The following is a 16,870-nucleotide window of genomic DNA, read 5'->3' on the forward strand; positions in this document are numbered from 1 at the left end:
AATTGTTCTTCATATCGACATTTCTCGGCAGCATGTCCAAAACCTCAGCGTAGACCGCGCTGCACGAATTGTGGAAAAGCAGGCCATGAGAGCAAAGACTGTTATTCGAGGAAAGGCTCGACAGCCAGCGACACAGCTAAAACAGCCGTCCTAGCCCAAGAAAGCAGCAGTACAAGTGGCAGCATGGTGCTAAATCAGAAGTACTTCATGGATGCCAGCGTGAATGGGAAGGCGATCAAAGCGTACATCGACAGGGGCAGCCAATGCTTAACGATACGAGAAAGCGAAGCGGAAAAGTTAGACCTCTCTTATGAAGCACTCAGCCGTCCATTCACTATCAGAGGGTTCGGAATGGGAAAAACAACACCCCTGGGAAGCTTCGAAGCGAGGCTGACGGTGGACCAGGCTACGGCCGACGTCAAGGTACACGTTGTCCGCGACGAAGTGCAGGCTGTCCCATTGCTTGTCGGTCAACCCTTTACTGAGCAGCCTCACATTACGGTGGTGCGCCGTAAGAACACCGTGCGCGTTTTCGAGGAGCGTAACGCATCGGAGGACGAAGACGGAACTCTCACCAATCTTGCTATACCGGCCCTACCTCCGCGACGTGTGAACTTGTGGGCGAAGGAGGCCGTTGTCATACCTCCTAATTACGTCGGGTTCATTGCGCTTGGGAGTGACAACGTTACGCACAGCGACATCTTCGTTCGCGGCAGGCTGCACGAGACGAGCGGCGAGTATGTGCCAAGCTGCGTATTAAGAGAAGATGAACAGGGCGAGATATGCCTGCCCGTGGCAAACGTATCCGAATCTCCTCTGATTGTCGCTCAAAACCAGAAGATCGCGAGAGGAACGTTGTGCATGGACGAAGAAAATACCGAACCCTCCCTGATCGCAAACAGCAACGAAAGAAAACCGGTAAAGGCGATCTCGGGTGAAGATTTGACGGTTGGCACAACGGTTTCTGGCACGCAGAAAGAGGCACTCGTCGCAGTGATTAACCAGTACCGCGACTGCTTTGCGACGTGCCTTTCGGAAATCGGGTGCACGGCCGCGGCGCAAATGAAGATTGAGGTGACCACCGACGCTCCTGTAACGTACCGCCCATATACCGCCTAGCCTACTCCGAAAGGCAGGCTGTGAGAACAATGATTGACGAACTCAAGGAGGCTGGAGTAGTAACGGACTCTAACTCTGCTTACGCGAGCCCTATCCTACTTGTTTCAAAGAAGAATGGCGAGAAGCGGCTTTGCGTAGACTTTCGAGCCCTCAACAAAATAACGAAAAAGGACAGGTATCCGCTGCCGTTGATTGATGACCAACTTGACAGGCTACATGATAAACGGCTGTTCACTAGCCTAGACCTTGCGTGCGGCTATTATCAGGTGTCAATTGATAAAGAGAGCCGAGAGAAGACAGCGTTCGTCACTCCGGATGGACACTACGAATTCACCCGAATGCATTCGGACTTGTCAACGCACCGAGTGTGTTCCAGCGCATGGTAAACACCGTCCTCGGCTCCCTTAGGCACACGAAGGTCATGGCCTACATGGATGACCTGCTGATTCCATCGGCTTCGTTTGAGGAAGGATTAGACAGCTTGGGCGAGGTACTTGAGCTCCTTCGTTCGGCTGGTCTCACGCTGCGCTTGAAAAAGTACTCCTTCTTCCAAGAGAAAATTAGCTACTTGGGTTATGAAATTGCCGCATCGACCATCAACCCCGACAGCCTCAAGTTGATAGGAATTGCAAATTTTCCTACACCAGCAAACGTCCACGACCTCCGACGCTTCCTGGGCCTCTGCAGCTATTTCCGACGTTTTGTGGCTGGATTTACCATGATAGCCAAGCCACTTGCGATCCTGCTTTGCAAGGGAGAAGAATTGCGCTGGGACGACGATCAAGAGACTGCATTCAGGCAGCTACATAGACAGCTGATGAGCAAGCCAACGCTGGCACTTTACGAACACGGAGCGAGAACGGAAGTGCACACCGACGCTTGCAAGGTCGCCCTCGGAGGAGTGTTGTTGCAAGAGCAACCAGACGGCCTCGTGCACCCCGTTATGTATGTTAGCCGTAGCACCACGCGAGACGAGGAACGCTACCATTCATACGAACTGGAAGCTTTAGCCGTTGTGTGGACAATTGAGAAGCTTAGACCATACCTGTACGGAACCGAGTTTCTTGTTGTTACGGACTGCAACTCATTGAGAACTGCTTTGTCAAAGCGAGACCTGGTGCCACGTGTCGGCAGGTGGTATCTAAATTTGCAAGAGTATACGTTTGATGTAGAGCATCGTCCAGGAGCTAGAATGAGCCACGTCGACGCCCTCAGCAGGGCTCCTGCGTCGGAAGCCGAAGAAGTTGACGTTGCAAGTGGCATTAATGTCTTTGTAACAGAGCTCTCCAACGAAGACTGGCTAACGCTAGCACAGAAGACGGACTCAACATTACAGTCGATCATCGATTCCCTAAAGGGATCATCAGAGACGAAAGAAGCAGAGCGCATCAGAAAAGAATATGTCCTGGTTGAGGGCAGGCTTTTCAGGAGAACGTGTGGCAACAACGGCGATGAGCGTCTGCTATAGGTAGTGCCACGAGCGGCACGCTGGCAGGTCGTGAGACGATGCCACGACGATGTGGGTCACTTTGCAGTTGACAAAACCATGGCCTTGCTCGAAAGCAAATACTGGTTTCCAAGAATTCGCCGGTACGTGAAGCGACATATCTCGTGCTGCTTAGAGTGTTTGTATAGAAAGGTTCCGTCCGGAAAAAAACCTGGAAAGCTGCACAGCATCGAAAAAGTGGCCGTGCCATTCGACACCATTCATATGGATCACTTGGGCCCATTTATCCGCAGCAAGAGTTGCAATACACACGTGATTGTGGCAGTGGACGGCTCCACTAAGTTTGTGCTCATTCGGGCCGTGCGAAGCACCGCGTCGGGCTACGCCAAAAGCTTTCTCAGGGACATCGTCTCCATATTCGGGGCCCCACGACGGTTGGTTACCGATCAGGGAACTGCCTACACCAGCCGACAATTCGAGCACTACTGTAAGACTCTCAGCATAACCCACGTGAAAAACGCAACTGGCACGCCTCGTGCCAACGGACAAGTCGAGAGGTACAACAGAATGATAACCCCTGCGATTGCCAGCTTATCCGAACGAAGCGACGGGAAGGACTGGGACGAAACGCTCACGCAGGTGCAATGGGGAATCAACAACACGATAAATCGAGCTACAAAGACGACTCCATTCACTCTGCTTTTCAACTTTCGCCCCCGGAACGTGACAGGGGACTCAGTTGACGACGAAATCGCACTGGAGCTGGACGCCAGTATGCTGAAACTAAGAGAGAAGGCCATCGACAACATACGCCGGGACCAAGAAAAGCATAGAAGTAACTACAAAAAAGGAAGAAAGACCGCGCCGAGCTACCAACCAGGCGACATGGTGTTGCTCGAGAGGGAACCAGCTGCAACGGGGGAGTCCGGTAAATTGTGCCAAAAGTATAGAGGCCCATATATCGTCGTGGAAACACTTCCCAACGACAGATACAAAGTGCAAGACTTCGCAGAGGTCCAGCGGACGCAGCGGTTCTACGAAGGCGTCGTGGCGGCGGACAGGATGAAGCGCTTTGAGCTGGGAACTGTGGCAAGCGAGGATCATTCGTCGGACAACGACGAGGGTGAGGAAACTGAGGCTTGAAAAAAGAAAGCAGATGAAGCGAAGATGCACACCAACCGAGGGCGGCTGGAAAGGAAAAGGATGGCCGACTGTTGTCGACGGAGGCGCTCCTGTTTCTTGAGACAAGTGCACAGGCGACGCCGGCCGTTCGAGTCCTGCAGCGGTCGCCATTCTCCGAGCACCGGCGACCACGCTCCCCTTCTTGGAAGAGCAGCGGGAGGCCCGAGAGGCGCGGAGCCACATCTGGACACCGCTCGCCGGTTACCGGGGCCCCCTCGACATCCGGTCGGAGAGAGGCACACGAGCAGTGCCGTACGAACTCGCTTGCGGAAAAGGACATGCGTGCTGTGCTCCGTCTTTTCTGTGTTCTTATGTAACCTTCGCAGGCTAATAAACCTGCCCATTTATTTGTTTTATATGGGCGTTTGTTGTGTCGACTACATCAACTACAGTAATTCGATTTAATTAGGGAAATGGGCCACACAGGGCAATAAGCCGAAGTTTTTAAGAATGCTGGGAACGTGTAGATCGAGTTCCCGCGGCAAAAAGACGAGTTCAGATTCCTCATCAGTGCACATTTAAAATTATTTGCCACGAGACGCGTTAGGATTTCACTCAACAGATCTGCGGCTGAAACGCTTTTCCTATGGATTCCAACGATATCCTAGTTGGCCTGAGAGAATATAGAAAGGCTTAGCACAGTGTATGCCTCCACCGGACACTGCGACATCCGGCTGGCTGTACGCATGCGCAGAAGGTCTCCTGACCTCATGTGTCCTCAACCTGGCCCGTCAGGGCCATCTCTGCATGTGCTTTTGTAAACTTGAGCTGGCGGTACACGGTAAAGTAACGCAATGCACTACGTTTATCGCCTATTAATAGCCTTCCCGGAGGAACAGCGTTACAGGGAACCGCGCTGCAAAGGACCTCACGTTGCGCATTTTCTGCATGTCCTCGTTGTCGTCCATCGTGAATGCTCGGCAGAGGTGTTCTTCTAGCTCCTCCTCGGGCACCGTCGGGAAGTACAATCCGATGCACAGGCGCCGCCTCTCTTCGAACTCGGTGTCCCTCTGCTCGCAAGCAAGAAGAGGAACCGGAAGTGGACGTCATAATGGAAGTTGTGATGTCACTCACGATAGCTGTCGCTATAAGAACACTTCATGCTTCTGAATTATTCCTCAGCCTGGTGCTGACGTGGTCATGCCCAGTAAAATAACACATATGTTCAGTGCATGCACTACATTAGTGCGCCTAGCTTTCACTTAATTCTGTCCTCCTCAGCAGCTTCCATCCCCAAAGCAAATTGTATACTACTCGATGTTCAAGCAGGTTCCGAGCTCTAGGCTGCGATGTTATTTGCGAACTAGCAAGTTCTAATTTCTTGTTGCTATAAAGGATTTCTAAGCCTGCGTTATACTTGAATGAGATCAACAAGCAATTGTCGTCTTCACGGTTTTCTGATTTTTTTGTGTTCTAGTAAAGGAAAATTGTTTCAACAAAAGAGTTTTACAGTCAGATACAACTCAAGGGTGGAGCGACAAATGCCCTTCAGGGGATGCCCTCCAGCCAATGATTTTTACCGATAGTCATGACGGCCAGGTTAATCCCCTTGGACCTGCTGGATTGACACCGCAGGGCGTGGCATATGAAAGAATATTAACCTCGGCTTAATCGGGCTAACTAAGGCGTCATGAAATTCGCTAAAAATTCCGCACAAAACATCGACTTTGCCGCTCACGGGAGATTTTCGCATATGTTTTTCATGCCCTTCCTGGCTGGACCTTTAACGCGCAACACCCTATAAATCTGAAAAAAATTCAAGCATGAAAGAAATTTTTACTTTGTGTCGCACGTCTGCCTTTAGAGCCTCAAAAGAAGAGCGAAAAACGTGGTGCCTAGTAAATTTTTATTACCGGCCACTTCAGAGAGAGAACACTTCATTTTGCCGCAATAACAAAATGCAGAGCATGCAAGGGTGACAAACATTTGCCATGCGAAGAGCGCGCACAGGCTTCTCCTCTGGCACTGGCAACAAACTCATAGGGCGCATGAGTTTTTTTATATTTAAAAACACCACATGGACACCTAAGCCGAGCTGCTGCTGCAAATCGAGCCACAAGACGCTTGCGTGCATAGCTCAAGCTAGCCGCGGAGGTTTTGTGCCTTATTCCGCCAAGTGAGCGACCCAGAACTGGTGTAGTTACGTTAAACTGAGGGTCTTGTTCAGGTTTGTGCGAATCATGCTTATCTCCAGAGAACGTGACTGACCTGAAGTGCATCGCTCTCTGTTATGTTGCGGCACTTCATAATGGCGTCTCTTGAGCTGCTGGTCATCCCTACGCAGATACAGGAAATAAATTTTAGGGCCAGGAATGGCACCACTCACTTTCCCGGGACCTCGATTGGCGCAGAGTGATCTTGAAAGAACTTGAGAATGAGGTCTATTTCCACAAGCCCAGGAACTACATATTCTCAAGCCCTACTGCAACGTTCAAGGCACAGGGACATGTCGTGTCTATTATTTGCTCTGGCAGCTGCTTTGACGCCTGTGGAGATTCACATTTTATTACAAGCATGTGGCGTACTCACACTAAACAACACCCGGAATTTTATAGCGGTAGCTCTGCTCAACGCAAAAGTCGCTCACCATTCTGTGCCTGATTAGACATTAGTTTAACCTTGATGGTTTATGGGTGTTTATTTAACGTTCCGAAGCAACGTTATGAGGGACGGTGCAGTGAAGGTCTCCGGAAATATCGACCACCTGGGGTTCTGTAACTTGCGCTGACATCGCACAGTAGACGGAGTAGACGGGCCTCTAAGATTTCACCTCCATCAAAATTCGGCCGCCGCGGCTGGGATCGAACCCGCGTCCTTCGGGTCAGCAGCCGAGCGCCATTGCAAGTGAGCCGCCATGGCGAGTGGTTTAACCTTGAGAAGCACAGCATAGTAACATATTGATAGATTGACCTTGGCGTACTTGGGACAAAATCAATGTCTAACCGCAAATGACCCTACCCGACACGATGGCGACCTACAGATTTATCCTGGGCCACCCCCGAAATCTGACTTGGCCGGTGGCTCAGGGGTTAAGGCGCTTGTCTACTAAGTCGGAGTACCCGGGTTCGAACCCTTCCGCGGCAGCCTATGTCAGTACACGTTAATGATCCCCATGTGGTCGAAATTATTCCGGAGACCTCCACTATGGCACCTCTTTCTCACTCTCTTCTTTCATTCCTACCTTCCACCCTTCCCTTACGGCGCGGTTCAGGTGTGCGCCGAGAAGGATGGATGGAAAGAACTTTATTACACACAAAAAAATCTTCCAGGGTGGTCCCCTACTGGTCCAGGAGTCCACGGGCTTGTGCTTCACGTAAAGCCCGGTCCACCAGCCATTTCTTGCCGGCGGGCTGAGCGGTCCGTAAAGCAGATATGCGAGACAAGTACTGCACCATTTCCTTTCCTCAAAAAAAAAAATTTACCAATTTACCCCCACTACGGTACCTCTTTCTTCTTTGACTCCCTCCTTTATCTCTTCCTTTACAGCGTGGTTCGCGTGTCAATCGACATATGTCACAATTAATGCGTCATATGTTTTCCTAAAAAAAAACCAATAATCCCTTCTTTTCCAACTTGGACCAAAAGCGATGTCCAGTCATAATTCAGTGTGTCCGACACGATGGCGACCTGAAAATTTAGCTCGGGCCATTACCAAAATGCTATCTCTGGACCTTTGGGTATAACCGCGTTTAAACACTGCCTAACTTTGTTGTCACTCTCTGATACAAAAACTGAGTACTGAGAGCAATATGTCGACAGCATGGTCATTTTCCTGCAAATTGCCAAACGTAAGAGGTGCTTCGACGCCACAGATCAGGCCAAGCAGATGTTGGCTGAAACTTTCTTGAAACACTTACGACTTCAGCTTCGACGAAGCACTTCTCTCTGGTAAAAGTTACCTTTTATGTTTGAAGAATATCTTCTCGACTTCCAGCAGTACGCTCTTAAGGAACGACTCGGAGCGGCGTACGCTCTAAATTCCATCAGCAGCGCTGATGAGACGCCTGTTACTCCGGCCCAACTGTCGCACACAGAATTACATAAGAAGGGTGGCACATAAATAAGGTTTCAAGCAGCGGGCTACAAGAAAATGCGCGCGATGGTATATTGTGCTGCTTCACTGATGGAGGGAATTAGCTGGAGTACGCTGTGTGCAGTTAACCGCAACTTACTTCCAGGTGGAGAAAAGAGAAAAGTATACAACAGCTGCACCTTACCGGTGCTCACCTGTGGTGCTGAAGCGTGGCGGCTAACAAAGAGGGTTTGGCTTAAGTTAAAGACAACATAGCGAGCTATGAAAAGAAAAATGATAGGTCTAACGTTTAGAGACACGGAAGCGGGTAGAGTGGGCGAGGTAACAAACGCGTGTTAATGACATCTTAGTCGAAATCAAGAGGAAGAAAAAGGCTTGGGCAGGGCATGTAATGCGAAGGCAAGATAACCGCTGGTTCTTAAGGTTGGCCGAGTGAATTCCAAGAGAAGGCAAGCGTAGCAGGGGCGGCAGAAAGCTAGGTAGGAGCACGAAACTAAGAAGTTTGCGGGGATACGGAGGCCGCAGCTGGCAAAGGACAGGGTTAATTGGAGAGACATGGGAGAGGCCTTTGCCCTGCAGTGGGCGTAGTCAGGCTGATGATGATGAGGAAGGAGAAATGATTAAAAAAATATCAATCGCGCAATTAAAAGGACCTGGCGGCGAATAGCGAGCTGTAGTAAATAAAAAGTTCACGTTCGTTTTGTTGACATATTTTCCGTGCATACTTGTATGCGAGGAATTTTTTTTATTGTCCGACATTTCCATTCCTGAGCAATGGCCTTCAATCTACGATTCCTTATGCGCGAGTAAAAAGTATGTGTAATAGGATGCGAGCTGTAGCCAGTTCTCTGGGGGATTCAGCTTCAATGGAAGCCCATGTATTCTGTCATGAAAGTGCTAATTTTCGGCTACATATATTTTAAGTATTTAAGGTATTCCTTCGCTGGACACGATGTACGGCGTTTCTGCCATCTCGGTTCTGGTCAAAATCACGCTTACTAATATCGCCGCGAATCTTTGTAGCGTTTGTTTGTTCATGCTTCAAGGCTGCCGGCACGCCGCTTTATCGCTTCGTTTGTGACGCAAGACGTGCCTAGATTTATCTCGATTGATCGCATCCAGGCGGGGCCGATGCTGGATTGTGCCAGAATGTTCTAGTAACTTTCTAAGCTTTATCTCTAATGCTCGCTATCAGCTTTAAAAAGAGCACGGCCGACAGCGGCGGGGATCAGTTCTTTGCGGGCGCAAGTCAGCCCAAATAAAGAGAATAATTTCAGCAGCGCATGCTACACAAGGACACAAGACGAGGAAACACACAAGGAAGTGCCGTCTTCTGGGCAAACCTGTCTCTGTTTTATCGTTTGAACAACTGAATTTGTGAGAAAATGCAGACTACAGAAGTAGAACTGAAAACTGGGCGAGTTCGTGTAGGCTGATATTTCAGCAGCGCGAATAAACAGGACAGAGCGGGAGACGGGAACAACACGATCGCATACCCTGAGGGCTACTCAAGAAGCCTGTCAGATTCGAAAGAACAACCATCTGACGGAAGATTTGGGGGCCAGGGTTGCTCCATGATCACAACACACACTTATCGCAGCGTTTTAGAAAAATATCCGCTTGTAACTGACGTTGCATACTCTTTCATGTTTTCTTAAAAGTGTAGGCAGCCATTAAAGAACGGCCGCTTCATAACTGCACTCCGAGTTGAAAAAATTATTTCCGAAAATTTTGCTTGCATCTGTTTTTATTTGCCGCTCGGTAGCACCAACCAGGGGTAAATCTAGCACGCACATGTTGTGGCACCCATCTGGTTTGAAACGGCGTTCTGTCCGTTGAAGTTTTCTTCCAGGATGCACTGAACTTTTTTTAACGAAGTGACGAACGAATAGATGCACTATTTAACCAGGAAACTGCTCTGACACTTTTGTTTATATACATTCCTATTAACCGTACGCCGAGCCTCTACTCCCACCCAGTCACAGCGGCTCAAAGGTATTTTTCTTGCGTCACAGAAAGGGGTTGATATCCATCTCGACATAAAAAAATGAAGTTGCCAACCAATCTCCTGCAGCAATTCAGATAGCTCATATGTCCCATAACGTTGCGACGATATCGAACAAGCTCGTAGTGGAACCTGCTACCGTTCCAACGCTATTTCAGAGATTTGCACGGGGTTTCAGTATACCCATACGAAGATAATTTCCCAACCATTCTAGTTTCAAGCTGGAGCACAGTGTCAGACACTTCAAGGAACTAATTTTGCAATGTGTTAAGATGTTTCTAATAGCGCGCACAGCAGCTTTGGCATGTTGAAATCAAGAACCAGCCCCGTAAAGAAGGGCTGGCGTGGAGGGCAGCAGGCAGGTAATAGAGAAAGGGATTGGTAGGTGCTTAGTATTGCCGCGAACTATGCCGCATGCGTTTTATCACATCAAATCTGGCCAGCAACAGACACTTTGTCGGCACCACACGCTTGCTCGCCGATGACTCACCGAAGAGCAACAAGGCGGACACAAAATCTGCTCAGCCTACTGCCGCCGGCGCCACACTTTGTCTACCGCCGACGGCACAAGCCAGCTCTGCCACTGTTGAGTTATAGCACAAGTTCGCTCATTAGTTTTCTTAGCGAGGTGCCACTACCACACGTGAAAATATACTCATCTCTGCCAAATTTTTCCCGAATGCGAGGGCGAGAAGTCGGGATATTTTATTTCCTCTAAAAGTGTTATAATAGAATCATTTAATAAATTTTTTAAATTAAGTGTTACCAGAAGTTTCATAGGGAGCACAGATATGTCTATACTCTGTCGCACCCAGTTTTTTTTTCTTGCAGGCAACCTACGACCTCCCCATCTAGCATAATGCCTCAGCAGGACAGCTACCTCATCATCACCAACCTGATTACGCCCACTGCAGGGAAAGACCTCTCCCATGTCTCTCCAATTAACCCTGTCCTTTTCCAGTTGCAGCCACCGTATCCCCGCAAACTTCTTAATCTCATCCGCCCACCTAACTTTCTGCCGCCCCCTGCTACGTCTGCCTTCTCCTGGAATCGACTCCGTTACCCTTAAGAACCAGCGGTTATCTTCCCTTCACATTACATGCCCTGCCCTACCGCAGCAGCAGAGTGTAAATATAACCACTGATGGTCGGCCAGCCGTGGACGCCCAAGGCGCGCTTCACGGACTGACTCCACTCACGGCTCAGTTGCTTGGCGCCGTAACGTCGGTAGGTCCTGAACACGGGTCCACACTCTTCGTCGTAAAGACCAGCAGGCGAGGCGGACGAGGATGCTTCGTGCAAGGCGTGCGCTATCACCAAGAGAAAGGCGGCCGTCTTTCTCCAACCCATTGGTCCCATGGGCTCTCCGCACATCAGCGCACGCTAGCCACAAAACAGGGGTTCATATGTGCTGCCCCCACTTCGAGACCAGTCTGGAAGCAGCAAATTTGTGGACTACAGTGTCCGTTTTCAGCGTCTAGTTCCGCGAAAATGAAACGCAACAGCAACCTGCAAACGCTAGAAACGCGAGTCGGAGCTTACTCGCCCGACGCTGTTTACCGATGAGCTGGTATGCCAAGGTCAGGGTCGGCAGGTGGCACTTTGCAAACCATGGTAAGAAGGTGAGAGGAAGGGAATGTGAATGGTCACGTGTCTCTTATACCGGTGTACAACCTGGTGCTAGAGCAGCAGTAGCGTGCCAACACCGCCCCTTAGAGAGCAGTTACAGCGGCAGTCTCCTTCAACCAAGATTGTGTTTCCTGCATGAAACTGTGCCCTTTCTCTCTTCCTCGCTAGCCGTTGCACGGAGGCTGAATCAACATTCTACACGAGCGCCACTCCCCGTGCCCGCCTGAAAAGAAATGCCTTTACTTTTTGCCGTCGATGTCGCACGCGATGGCGCCTTGGCTGCGTGCTCGATTCCGCCACGAAGGTGAGACACCGGTAGGCGCTTTGGTTCTTCAATGGGTGAAACCCCCGCGCAAAAAGCCAGCTACCGCGACTCTGTGCAGAGCAGCGAAGAATGCTTGAATGGAACGTGGACGAGGGGATTGATGATTGAGAAACACGCAGAAAATAGCTCGTGGTAGAGAGTTGACAGCGAATAATGCAAGTTGTAATGTTTGGTTAAGGTCAGTATTGCCTTTTCAAAACAGTTTACCAAAAGCACAATCCATGTGTAACTGCTAAGCGCGTCGCTCCACTTGAAACGCTTCGGCTCAACGCAGTATTTGATTACACCACTCAAACATTATCGCTGTGAAGCACTTGAGTACGACCACGTGTTCTATAAGATATACACCATTTAAGATGCTTTGCTTTCGCTCATTGTGCAGCATATAGACAGCACTTGTAAAGTGTACTCAACAGCCTTGTGTGGAAGTCGGTTCGCACTCCGCTTCGCTTTTGTAGGGTTCACCAATAGCGGAACTGTGAATGCGTGCTTCTCTGTCTTCATCTCATCATCACGCTGTTATGCATCCCCCCTGATTTATTCCCTCAGCAGTGCACAGAGCTACTAATTGGAGACTATCCTGGCTCCTTTTGCTTCTTCTTTATCTTCTTCTCTCACCCTGCGGAAACAAGAACTTCTTACAAGTACTTGCGCGGCTGGAAACAGCACCCTAGTTGGTGCTCCTGCATACCTTAATTATACTATATCCAAGCGCAGACCACTTGGAGTAGAATGCGCGTTGTAATGCGAAGGCATTTCTAGTCCTACTACGAGAAAAGCCAGCGGCGTGTGTGCGTGTACTCACAGATGGTGCAGATAATACCAGTGACGCTAAGAAAATATTGTAACGTCAGCAAGCGGCGTGACGCACACAGCAAGCCGAGCACCGCCGTTTCGGACAACCTGATAGATGCCTTTCGTCTAAACATACTCTCCACTAGCCAACCTTCATGACCGCGCTAGTTCGTTCCACAACTGTGACGCAACCGTTTGTTCCACAGTGTTCCGGTTAGTACCTTACGATTTCTCGTTGCATAAAGCTTAAATGTGCTAGTCGAGCTGGTGGCTAGCTTGCGTGCGTGTGTGTGTGTGTGTGGTGTGTGTGTGTCTGTGTGTGTGTGTGTGTGTGTGTGTGTGTGTGTGTGTGTGTGTGTGTGTGTGTGTGCGTGCGTGTGCGTGTGCGTGTGTGTGTGCGTGCGTGCGTGCGTGCGTGCGCGGTCTGGTGCACATACAATAAACAAACATATAAAGTCGTAAAAAACATGCTTAATGAATGTACAAACATTACGCGCAAAGAGTTCACCAAAGGAGTGTAATTTGCGTTCCCGCACGTAAGCAGTCTTATGTGTCTGTGCCGAATTTTTTTTCTGACAAGTTAACGGCATCAAGAGAAAGATTGAGCACGAAGACGACTTGAGAGGTCTCTCGGAGACCAGTGTGTACGCTGCTTTCTCTATAGCAGAAAAGGAAAGGGGAAATGAGAAAATTAATACGTGGAAGAGGACGCCGTTTTATAAGAGCTCCGCGCGCTGTATTCAAGACTTAATACACATGTACAGGCGGCCTTCACACGCACGACACGAAGAGCACGAAGTTCTGATTGAGCCTTTAATGGCCCAAGGGCACATATTAAATGTTTTAGGAGAAAATAGTGTCACATCACTTACAGCTACTTTTCCCAAGAGTACACAAGTGGCCTTCGTTAAGGCTGTTAAAAAGAGTTGTTAAAAACGAAAGCTCCACTTCTGCTCCGATTACACGATAAACTCGTAGCACATATCCGAGAACTTCTCAACAGCTCTGTCGTGAAAAAAGAGCACATGCATTTTAATGACTGCTGCTTCCCTGCTCCATCAGCGGAAGCCACCACATGAACGAAGCCGCCCGATTTGTCCAAATTCTTGACTAACCATCCTTCCTATTCCGAGGGCTCACGAATTCGGGTAGGCTTCTTGTTATAGTATTGTAAGTGGGCGAGCTTGAAAGCGCATGCTGAAACGGGTCACCGACGTGCCCTGAGGAGGGCGCGAGAAGGGGCGCCCGTAAAGCGACAGTACACGTTGCTGGCGGGAGTCAAACTGGCTCCTCTCCTTGAAAAGCAAGGGAGCGTTTATTTCCCTTTCCCTTCTTCCCCGTGCAGCTGGGTGCCGCTGAGACGGCACCTGCGGTGTACTTCGCGTACGGTGACTTGGGGAATCGTCACACTCCTCCCTTTGTTATGAAGCTTGCTGCACGGCACTGGTGTCGAGCGGCGCTTGTTTACGCCTCTATAGTCCGTAGTAGATAACAGGCCTCCGGACCCGGGAAGACCGACGAAGCTGGGGGTGCAAAGGAGCCGCACTTGACTGCTGTTGCGGCGCCGAGGCTGTTGTAGACGGCTCGGTGCTTAATGAGCAGCGAGGTGGACACAGCTGTTCCGTGTCCGTTGTCGCTGCCAGTGCAGGAAGAGGCTCCTCGTCGTCGGAGAGAAGGCGGGGGTCCTTCGCGGTCGCACATGGTCCGCATGTCTGTTCCACAGCGTTCCGTCTTCGAGCTGTATTTGAAGCGACGAAGAACTTGTGGGATGGCGAACCGTTCCGGCAATCCAAGCTGGGCCTGGTCGGAAGTTTCGAACAAAGACGGGCTCGCCGGACGAAGGCAAAGAGCTTTTGCGTGCGGTGCTGTCGCAGCGCATCTTTTGCTTCAATTGCTTGAAGTCCACATGCGCCCTTAGGCCGGGGTGCACTCGTTGAGTGGGTGTTTGCAGTTGCCTGCCCATAAGGAGCTCAGCGGGAGGGGACCCAGTAAACGCGTGCGGCGTTGTTCTGTAGGAAAGCAGGATCCTGTCTATGTTTGTTTGGAAATCTCCAGGCGCTGCCTTCTTGAGCTTCCCCTTAATTGTCTGCACGACGCGTTCCGCTGCTCCGTTCGATGCCGGGTGGTATGGCGGGATAAGAATACGCCGTATGCCGTTCTTACTCAAGAAGTCAGCGTACTTCTCGCTGGTGAATGCGGTGCCGTTGTCTGAGACAATGATATCTGGAATGCCATGTGTGGAAAATATGCTTCGCAGGCATCGAATTATGGCGTCCGCTGATGGTGCATGAACGGGAACCACCTCTACCCATTTAGAATACGCATCGACTAGCACGAAAAAGTAGTGCCCTTGAAATGGACCACCAAAGTCGACCGCAGTCTAGACCATGGTTTCTTCGGAAACGGCCACGGATTAGACTGTGTTTTCCTTCCCATTCTCTGGTGTTCTTGACCTTTGAATGTGCCTAGTCCCTCTGAAAATACGTCCTTGTAGCAAGTCAGCAGCTCGTCAATGCTCGTAAGTGAGTCAACGGATCTGACGTCATTGAGGTTGAGCTGCAGCGCACTGATCCAGTTTCGTCCGAGAAGAGTTGGACACTGGTCCGGAGCTACAAACAAAGGCAGTGTTGCCTCTCTTCGCCCGAACTGGACTGGAACGGTAATCTTGCCCTTAACGGGTGTCAGTCTTCCGCAATAACTCTTCAGAATCACGTCTGATGGATCTACTGAGAGCTCGGGAAACCGCTGTTGGAATGTGGTCTCCCCCATTACGGAGACACTGGCCCCCGTGTCCAGCTCCATTCTAAGAGGTCTCCCTGCGACTTGTAAAACTGCGACAAACGGAGGAATTGATTGGTCGCTTTTCATCTGCCACGTCTCGTAGACCTGGGACTGGATTTCAGGAAGATTTCCACTCTCTGCAAGGCTGTGAACTGGCTGCTTTTGTTGCCTCTGCGTATTGTACTTTCTTGACACGTTCTTTTGCTTCGTGTCGGTAGCCCTTGAGCGGCATACTCTGGCCAGATGTCCGATCTTACTGCATGCGTTGCACCGGGATTTTGCGTGCCGGCATACTGCTGCGTAGTGCGGCTCTCCACAGCGATAACAACTTATCGTCTGTTTCATTTGTGCTCGCATCGTACTGTGAACTGGCTGAGCTTCGGCCATACCCTGAGCTTGCATCAACAGGCTTGAGTCTTTTTTCTCCGTCTCGATTGCAACTAGGACCTTGACTGTAGACTCGAACGTCAGGTTTGGCTCTTCAAGCATGCGCCGTTGCATTGGCGCGTCATTAATGCCGCAAACGAGTCTGTCCCGCAGCATGTCAGAAAGGAAGGTGCCGTACTCACAGTTTGCTGAAAGCTTTTTCAGTGATGCGATGTAGTCGCTGACCGATTCATCCGGTTGGCGAGAGCGACTGTTGAATCTGAAGCGGCAGACCACCACGGAAGGCTTAGGAATGTAGTGGCCCGACAGCACGGAGAATATCTCGTCGATGGAGACTTGATCTGGAGTCTTAGGCGTCAGCAGGCTCCGTAGTAAGGAGTAGGTGCTGGACCCGCAGCATGTCAGGAACACAGACCTTTTCTTCTCCTCTGGAACACTGTTGGCGTCGAAGAAGAGCTTGACTCGCTCCAAGTACTCTGTCCAGGCTCCTCCTTCCCCGTGGAATGGCTCCAATGCTCCGTAGGTCGGCATGGTTGCAGATGATGCGATGCCGGAAAACTTTTACCTCGTCGCCAGAAGTGTTATAGTATTGTAAGTGGGCGAGCTTGAAAGCGCATGCCGAAACGGGTCACCGACGTGCCCTGAGGAGGGCGCGGGAAGGGGCGCCCGTAAAGCGACAGTACACGTTGCTGGCGGGAGTCAAACTGGCTCCTCTCCTTGAAAAGCGAGGGAGCGTTTATTTCCTTTTCCCTTCTTCCCCGTGCAGCTGGGTGCCGCTGAGACGGCGCCTGCGGTGTACTTCGCGTACGCTCACTTGGGGAATCGTCACACTTCTCAAGCTTGCGCAGCAGCTCCGTCTCTTTGCATCAAATTAGAGCAACTTTTTCAAACCGCGCCCGTACTCCTTAGGGCCTGGACTTCCGTGTTCAACTTTGTCTACTGTGGCGTAAAACCAATTTGATTTGTCGCTTGCGGCCAGGCGTTGCTTTCATATACCCGCACTCATTCTTCACCGACATGACCGATAATGCTACCGGTGGAATCTGCGGCTGTTATGAGACAGTAATCTGCTTCGTGAATGCACTGTGTTCAGCGCTCAGTGATAAATGCCGTGTTTAGTTCTAGACAACGTACTTACAAGGCTTGAAGGCTTGTCTTTACTGTTCCT

The 16,870-nt window shown here is 50.3% G+C and overlaps 1 protein-coding gene across 1 annotated transcript in view; it reads right to left on the bottom strand.

Moving 5' to 3' along the window:
• The window catches only part of LOC149360790 (uncharacterized), a 40,885-nt gene extending 29,671 nt beyond the window's left edge, over positions 1-11,214 (bottom strand). The window contains exons 1-3 of the mRNA XM_089569396.1: positions 10,985-11,214; positions 5,957-6,024; positions 4,621-4,758 (exon numbers count right to left, since the gene is read on the bottom strand). Of these exons, the coding sequence (XP_089425522.1) occupies positions 4,621-4,758; positions 5,957-6,024; positions 10,985-11,159 (381 nt within the window). The 5' untranslated portion in view covers positions 11,160-11,214. The remainder of the gene's footprint in view (positions 1-4,620; positions 4,759-5,956; positions 6,025-10,984) is intronic.
• Between the last annotated feature and the right edge of the window lie 5,656 nt (positions 11,215-16,870).

Source organism: Amblyomma mixtum, chromosome 2 (assembly GCF_055824585.1).
Source record: "Amblyomma mixtum isolate Tamu chromosome 2, ASM5582458v1, whole genome shotgun sequence".
NCBI lineage: Eukaryota > Metazoa > Arthropoda > Arachnida > Ixodida > Ixodidae > Amblyomma > Amblyomma mixtum.